Source organism: Macaca mulatta, chromosome 12, assembly GCF_049350105.2.
Source record: "Macaca mulatta isolate MMU2019108-1 chromosome 12, T2T-MMU8v2.0, whole genome shotgun sequence".
In the NCBI taxonomy this organism is placed as follows: Eukaryota; Metazoa; Chordata; class Mammalia; order Primates; family Cercopithecidae; genus Macaca; species Macaca mulatta.
The window spans coordinates 9,019,158-9,027,722 of record NC_133417.1 but is presented as its reverse complement, the minus strand read 5'-3'; the positions used below and the strand labels follow the sequence as shown (position 1 = coordinate 9,027,722).

Genomic DNA, 8,565 nt, shown 5'->3' with positions numbered 1-8,565 from the left:
GGCTGGAGTGCAGTGGCCGGATCTCAGCTCACTGCAACCTCCGCCTCCCGGGTTCATGCCATTCTCCTGCCTCAGCCTCCCAAGTAGCTGGGACTACAGGTGCCCGCCACCTTGCCCGGCTAGTTTTTTTTTTTTTTTGTATTTTTTAGTAGAGACGGGGTTTCACTGTGTTAGCCAGGATGGTCTTGATCTCCTGACCTTGTGATCCGCCCGTCTCGGCCTCCCAAAGTGCTGGGATTACAGGCTTGAGCCACCGCGCCCGGCCTCAGAATGCCTTCATGTGACTGTCCTCACTGAGCCCCCTGCACCTGTGCCACACACCCCGCCCTTGGGACTCGGTGTGAGACCCCCACTGGGAGGGGCAGCTATGCCGCAGAGACCACAGCACACCCACCACTCCTTGTCAGAGTTTATTTCATCGGCTAACATTCATTCTCGACCTAGACAAAAACAATTAGATGATTATGACTTGCTTTTCCATCATCAACTCATTTTTTTTTGTTATGAATAACCAAAACATTTCTTCTCAACACTTTTTTTTTAAGAAGCTATAAATAAATAAAGCTTTAAACGATCCTGGGTTCAAGTTAAACAGTTCCAGTTCCCGAAAAGTTCACAGCCTTGTTTCGTGGGCAGTTCTGCTGTTCCTGGCTTCCCCCTCCAGGAAGGGACGTTTGCAGGCCTGGGGGTCCTGGTGACTAAGCTGTTAGCTCCACTGCCTGCCTGCTTCTGTCCTCGCAGCCCTGGGAGGGCCCTGGGGGACAGAGTTCTTACAATTTAGGAGATGCTGCTGGCCAAGGAACCGTTGACCCAAAGCAGGTGGCCTGAACGGGAAGTGCCAGGCTGGAGACTCGGGGGCTGAGGGCACTGCCAGTTGCCACCACCTCGGGACACCTCAGCCCGGCGCGGGCCCGAGACTGCTTTCCAAACGCAGCGGCGAGACTGAGACGAGACCCGTGCTTCCGTGTGAGTTGGGCTGCGGGGCATAAGTTAACACATACTCCAATATGTACAAAACAACCTGCGCTCGGGCCTGTGCACCCAGGACGCCCGTGGCCAGGTGAGGCCACCTTGAGCCAGGCCTCTGGCTGGGTGTCCACCTCCTGCCAGCAGGCCAAGGTGCCCCATGTGGCTTGTGCAAGACCCCAGGCTCCCCTGAACATGCTCCTCCCAGGAGTGCACCCACCCCAGTGTCGAGTGTCCGAGCAGATTCCCATTGACCCTGACCTCCCTTTGAAAGAACCACACCACTGCATCCCCTTGGCAGTCACTTCCTTAGTGCGATGCATCCACCCAGGGAGGTGCCCCTGCGCCAGCACGCTGCCCACCCTACCCTGTTGACTGCCCTGTCCTTGGACCCCAAAGTAAAATGGGGCCAGCGTAGGAGGCCTGAGGGTGGGGCCGTATGCCACACCTCCAGGGGTAGCAGCCTCATCTGACCACACCTTCGCCTTCTTGTGCTGCAGAAGGCGCTTGCTCCCAAGCCCGTGGTGACTCACATCTCTCCCCCACAGTGGGGCAGCTGCGGTGGCTGAGTGAAAGCTGGGGCAGGAGAAAGGGCCCCTGCCAACCCCAGCCAGGCGGCTTGCAGAGCCCACTGCCCTGCATCGGAGTCAGCCTGCGGCCTGAGCACACCCGTCTGCCCTCTGGGGGACCCAGGGCGCCTGCGGGGGCCCTCCTAGAGACACCAGCCTGGCCTCCTAGGGCATAAGGGGTGGGGATAGGGCACAGGGCACGTGCTTACAGCGGATATGCAACATGGCTTTTACTAGGGCCACTGCAGCCAGTGGGGAACCCTGCGGGGCTGCTGGGAACAGAGCTTGGCCAGCCTTTTGCCAGGGGGTGGGCAGCTCGGGGAAACGCAAGGAGAGCCAGGGTGGGGAAGGCTGAGTACCTGGTGTCAGGGAGGCCACCTACAGCTGTTTTGTCAAGGCTAGTTGAGAATCTGAACGCTCAAGTCCCCATTCCTGGCCATCCAGAGCCACTGTGGTCCGAGGGTATGGCTCCTGGGCAGGGGCTACGGTCCCACGCTCCAGCCCATGGAGGCCTGATGAACTTAATCCACACGCTGGTGGCAGCAGTGGTATTTGAGCTCTTGAGTACGTGTCTTGGTGATGGGGCTGGGGCAGCCTGCTAGCAAATCCCAGTGGGTCAGAAAGAACAGAGGCAGGGGAGTGCTCGGTCCCCAGCCCTTCCAGTCTGAGCCAGGTCTGCCTGGGTGGTCACCTCCAAAGGCCAGCCAGGGACTCAGGCACAAGTGGCAGCATCTCCGGTCAAAGCCTCCCCACTCCTGGGCTGCCAGTCGGCCCACGGAAGGCCGGCAATACAGCTTGGGCCCACTCCCCAAACCCCTCCTTGGTCTGAGGACTGTGGGAAGAGGGTGGGGCCTGAACATCAGCTTTGGCCTCCTGACCCAAAGCATGAAGCAGGACCATGGACCAGAGCGGAGTGGGCTTCCTGGGGGCTGGACTCGAGTCTTCTCTGCCTCACATGGGGTGGGCCCTGACCTTGAGGGAGCTACACATGGGTGAGCTGGGGGCTCCCCAGGCCTTGGGGCATCGGGGGCAGCCAGAAGGGGAGGGCCTATGGGATGGCCTGGAGCTGGGGCAGTTGCCAGAAGCTGGTCTCACTCCTAGTAGCCTGGACAGAGGAGCTAAGAGCGAGTGCCGTGTGCATAGCTGGTGAGGGACACACTCCTGGCCTGGCAGGTCCACTTTCTGCTGTCCTTGTCTCTTGTGCAAACCTTCAGTTTTCGTGATAAATCCAAGGGGGTCAGGAGAGCAGGCACAACCCCTGCTCTGGAGGCCCTGCCCTGCCCATGGCATCCTCCGAGCATGCTTTCCTCTGACCCACTGGCTGCACCTGTCGGTTCCTCAAGCCCCCATCCCCGCCCAGCCCCACTATGTCCCTGTTCTGTTTATTTTCAGGACGCAGCTATCTCTGTGGAGCAGGTGTGGCACAGTCTCCCCGTGACAGTCTTGGGTGGACCTGTTGTCTGTCCTGTTTTAACCCCCACACCCCCCAAGAGGCCTCCCCGTGGCCACCACCGCCACTACCACTTCTCAATGATGTGGCTCATGTAGTCCTCGGTGGGCACGCGGCCCGGCTCGTCAGCGTCCTCCCGCGGCAGCGCCTCCTTGGCCCGGTGCAGCAGGCGCTCCTCGCGGCTCCTCAGGCGCTGCTCCCTGCGCTCCAGCTGCCGCTTGTACTGGTAGCGCTGCTGGAAGAGGTCCTTGGCGTAGTCATACAGCTGCATGTCCAGGTCGTTGAGCTCCTCGATGCGCCGGATGGTGTCCTCGTCCACCTCCACGCCGCCCGCCCGCGTGCTGTTGTACTGCATGAAGGGCCGGATGAACTTGAGGTTGAACGTCCGCTCGAACAGGTACTGCGTCTTGCGCTGGAACTCGGTCAGGCCGAAGAAGGCCATGCCCCGCAGATTCTTCTTGGCGCTCTCAAGCAGCAGCTGGGCCCGCTTGCCCTCGGGGATGAAGGACAGGTTGTAGCAGCCCACCAGGCTCAGGTCGGCCAGCATGCGCACCTGGCGGTTGTTGGCCAGGTTGTACGGGCAGTCCATGAACTCCTGCAGCGTGCAGCCCGACCAGTCCGTGCCCTCGTAGCAGGGCGGCAGCTCCTCGGGCGTGGGCGTGCGCCCGTCACACATGTGCAACGACGTCTTCCACGTGGCACCCCTCTGCACGTGCCGCCACTCACTCAGGTAGCGGGACACGGGGTCTCGTAGCAGGGTGATGTAGTAGAACTTCCTGCAAGGAGACGGGGAGAGGAGGTGAGGGCTGTGGCAGCATGAGGGGTGCTACCAGGGCTGCTCGGAGTCAAAGTCCCCACTGCAGGGGTCTGGGCTTCACCTCCGAGGCCAACCAACGCCTGTATTTAGCTCTCCAACAGCCGTTTCAAAACCCGGTATCAGAGATGCCAAGGAGCACGCCACGGTCACACGGCTCCCCAGGGTGACCACCACGGCGCCCTGCAGTGCCTGGCCTGGCTCCTCTGGAGGGACAACCTGACTTTTCCTGCTGGTGGGTGAAGCTGCCAATACCTCATCCAGGGAGGTCCCAGAGCCACAGCCGCCTGAGACCAGCAGTGTTCGCCAGCTGTTTACAGCCTGGGCACGGTGCCACCCAAGGAGCCACTCAGCAGGAGCAGAGGGTGGGCAGGGGTCAGGGAGGGTCACCTCCAGTCCCAGTCCCAGGGTCCTGCCAAGGCCTGGTGGTTGGGCCCAGTGGACCATCCAGCCCAGGACCCCAGGGGAAGCCATGACTTACACAGTCTCCGACTCTACTTGGCGGGCTGTCCCCCAAGACGCCAGCGCTTTGCACAGTATGTACGGGTGCGTGCACAAGGGAGAAACGACCCAAGGACGGCTCCACCTCCCACCGTCCCCTGCACGGCAGGAGCCCAGCGTGGAGCATGTCTTTGCCAGGCTCGCGATGACGCTGGGCTGGAGGCGTCAGGACACTGGACAGGTGGGTAAAATGTGGCGGCAGCTGCGGATGTGCCCAGTGTGTGTGTGTGGGGGGTCAGCCCTGGGGAGGCTGCAGTCATTCTTAGACAGTTCCTCCTCCTGGCTCCTGCCCGTGCCGGGGTGGGTGGGCGGGCCTCAGATCAAGGAGCACCAGGGCCGGGCAGACAGCCTAGGAGCCCACAGGGCCCCTCACTGCCCGGGGGAGCTGCTCCAGAAGGGCCATGACCCACCGTCAGGAACTCCCCATGGCAACACGGAAGTGTACCCACACTGCCCTCCTCCTCCCCTCACACTGCGCTCCTCCTCCCCTCACACTGCCCTCCTCCTCCCTCACACTGCCCTCCTCCTCCCCTCACACTGCCCTCCTCCTCCCCCACACTGCCCTCCTCCTCCCCTCACACTGCCCTCCTCCTCCCCTCACACTGCCCTCCTCCTCCCCTCACACTGCCCTCCTCCTCCCTCACACTGCCCTCCTCCCCTCACACTGCCCTCCTCCTCCCCTCACACTGCCCTCCTCCTCCCCTCACACTGCCCTCCTCCTCCCTCACACTGCTCTCCTCCCCTCACACTGCCCTCCTCCTCCCTCACACTGCCCTGGGCAGGGGTGGGGATGGGGGGGCATGGGGGGACCCCAGGGAACACAGGCCGCTGGCAGCTGCCCTGATCTGACCGCACACCTCCCTATGGGGAGGGAGGCACAGTGCCTGGCAAGTGGTGCGGTGCCACTGCAGGCCACCCCCGCCTGTGGGGACATGTCAGAAAGCCCCAGCGGGGGCAGCTCTGAAGCAGGCGGGGTGGCCAGTGATGGCTCCAGGGGCAGGCAGCAAAGCCAGCACTACTGCATGCAAACTGCTCAGGAAGGGACAGGCAGCTGTCACCCGCCCGGTGTTCTCTGTGGCCTGGCAGGCCCAGACCCTGCCCTTGAGGAGCTCCCAGCAGATGGGGTGGAGGGAGGACCCGGCAGGACTGAGCTGACAACCCCAGGGTCAGGCACCGCTGGTCTCCAGGGGGCAGACAAGCTGTGGCCAGCAGGGGCGAGAGCAGGCCTCAGCTTCCCTGCTCCAGGCTCCCACTTCACACGCCCCAAGGCACACCTGGCCCTCCCTGAGCACCCTGCACCCATCGCCTGCCTGGTACCACCCATCCGTGCTGATGGCAGCAGCTCCTGGGTACTCAGGGCCTCAAGGGTCAGAGGGTGGGACCTTCTTCAGGTAGCAGGTGAGACAAACGCTTTAGAACCAAAAATGACCGAGGGCCAGGGAGTAAGGGCCTGAGGCGGCCGGGGCAGGCTTCTGTCTCCCGCCTCGGGCTCACAAGGCCCTGACCGCTCAGAAGAGAGGCCATCCATGCCTTCCTAGCTGACCCGGTGTCCAGGAGGCATAGGGCTGCATGGACTTCCGCTCCCCACCCTGTGGGGCCCTGACCAAACGGATGGAGACAGGGCAGCGTGAGGGGTTTCTTCTGAACACAGAGAACCAGTGTGATGCGTCAACCAACAGAGAGGCTTGCCCTCCCAGCCCCAGCCAATGACCCGGTGAGTGACGGCCACACAGACCCCTGAGGGCTTTCCCCCTCCGGGGAGGAACTTACTCCTCAGCTGCACACGGTCTGACCACACCGTGGGTCTTGGCAGCCAAGCTTGAGCAGCCGCCACTAGGGCACATGACCGCAAATGCCACGTCAGCAGCAGAGCGCGGAGGAACTGAGGTGAAGCCGGCACCGTGGGAAGGGCCAGGACACGGTCTACACCAACCCCATACCCAGGTCCCCTGGCAGTTCAGGTGGTCCCTGGCCACTCGAAAGCAGGAGCCTGGTGGTGAGGGCAGCAGGGGCCACAGCCACAGCTCCCTTCTCTGAGTCCCTTCTCCCTGGCAGCGACCTTTCTGAATGACAGCCTCCTCACCTCTGCGAAGCTTGGGGCCTCTGCCGGGGAGGGGCTGGAGCACCCACCTGCCACCCGCCCCGTGTGGCCTGCGGCCCTCCCCTCCCCAGCCCCGTCGTGGTCTGCAGGCAGGAGCACATAGATACACCACCCCTGGTCTCTGCATGGGCCACGCCCTCCGTTGGAACGCCAGTGTGAGTGACTGCCGCTTGGTCAGACCTCTCTACCTTTAAGACCCAGCTCAAAAAGATAAGCGGTTGCCAGTGCAGGAGTGCAAGAAGAGCCCAGAGCACCCAGCGGGCACGTGTGGTGTACACAGTGGGCCGGCTCTAGTAGCCCCAGATGGCACACGACCTACTGACCATCGTGGGTTAGGGTGGCAGCCGGCTCAGTTATCACGTGTCCGACGGTGGCATCCTCTCTACGGGACACAGCTGAGGGGAACAAAGGCCTCCCTGCAGGGGCAGTGTCTTGAGGGGACAGTGAGACCCCGGTACAACTGAGGCAGAACTGGGGGCCAGAGACAGGGAGGAGGAGAGGAGAGGGCTCGGTTTTCTGGGTCCAGCCATTGAAATGACTTAGGTTTTTCGTGTGCGAGCCACTTAGAGAAGCCGTGAGCAATTTACTCTTTGGTTTCTGAAAAAGCTGGGAGGGTGAGCGGCTTCCGACAGACACTCATTTGAAAGCCATCTAAGTCTGGGGCCCTCACAGCACTGGAGGTGACACTTTCTCCTTGACAACCCCAGGCCTGGCTCTCTCCTTTGCCAAGGACTTCTGTGCACAGAAGGCCCAGCAGGCACCAACAGGGGCAACGGTGGGGGCAAGGGGCACCTGAGCCAGCCGAAACTCTCATGGTCCCTAGAATGACCGAGCCTGTCAGCCTCACCTGTCCTTCCTGCGTCCATTTCCCAAATAACCCTCTGGACCAAGGCCTCCCGCTGCAGGGACAGCTGCTGGGGACCCACACCAGGGAGGCAGGTGTGTGCAAAGACACGCGTGTTCTCATTAGCAGTGCCGGTCCAGCGGCTCTGCATCTTGCAACAAAATGACGCAACGGGCACTGCGCCTGGGGGACCCTGAGGAGCTGACCGAGGCCCCCGTCCTAAGGCCCAGGGGCTTACACTGTCCCCACGGCTCCCTGTGCACCTTCCCTGCTCAGAACATTGCCATGCCCTGGGTTCCCTGGTTCTGTCCCCCAGACACGGCCTGTGGTATAGACAAACGGCCACGCAGACTCTAGAAGTTGCCTGTGAGGCCAGTAGCCAAATGTGTTTGTTCCTGTCCCTTTCTGCAGATGTGACAGCTGAGCCAGGGACGGTGACCTGCCCTTGGCCACCATCTAGTTCCTACCTACCCCTGCCTAAACAGCTTGGAAGCCCTACCTGGCACACCCTCCAGAGCCGGTGGCACTCTTTACGAGCCAGAGGCGTCCAGTCCCATGCCCACCACGCAGAGCCCTCCCCTCCCCTCTGCCTTGTCTCCTTCCCTCTGCCGAACACTGCAGGCACTGCTGGCCACAGGCATGTCCTGGCTATCCACTGCCTCGGTGCCTCAGCTCCACCTCGCCCTGTCCCACCTCCCGTGCTCTGTCCTCTTTCCTCCACTGCATGCATTGCCAGATGCATCTGCTGTTTACTCTCCAGTCTGTCATCTGCCAAAATGTGGGGTGGAGGTGTCGAACAGAAGTGGGAAGAGGGCGGGGTGTGGTGAGGTGCACAGGACTCCCCAAATGGCCCACCCCGGATCTAGTCAGCTCTCTGACATGTGTTCTCTGGAGGTGCCAAGGGGGCGGCTCATGGCTCAGATGTTCGAGGAATGGTCTGCACACCAAGGTGGTCCCCAGCCCCTGCCCTCAGGTGCCCAGGCTCATCTAATCCCTGCCCTGCACCCCCTGCGGAAGGGTCTGTGCCCCAGACCAGTCTTCCCTGCAGTGACACCTGGGACCCCACAAAGCAGGGGGCTTTGTGCCTACCACTATCCAGCAGGGTCTATCCATCCAAGTGCTCCAAGTGCCTGCCAGCAAGGCTTCTGGAAAGAGGGAAGAGAAAAATAGAGGAGAGGAGATGATGAGAGCAATAACCAGAATTGGAGTCCATCATTCACTGAGACTGAAATGGCTTACCAAGTGCCGAGAAAATGAATGTGGGGACTGAACAGATGACTGAAAAGTTGACCCTTGAAGCATCTGAACAGAAAAAACAAT

At 61.6% G+C, this 8,565-nt stretch overlaps 1 protein-coding gene across 1 annotated transcript in view; it reads right to left on the bottom strand.

Annotated features, from left to right (window-relative positions):
* Positions 1-397: 397 nt before the first annotated feature.
* Positions 398-8,565, bottom strand: part of HS6ST1 (heparan sulfate 6-O-sulfotransferase 1) — a 54,063-nt gene continuing 45,895 nt past the window's right edge. Inside the window, exon 2 of the mRNA XM_015109806.3 lies at positions 398-3,761. Coding sequence (XP_014965292.2) covers positions 3,053-3,761 — 709 coding nt within the window. The 3' untranslated portion in view covers positions 398-3,052. The remainder of the gene's footprint in view (positions 3,762-8,565) is intronic.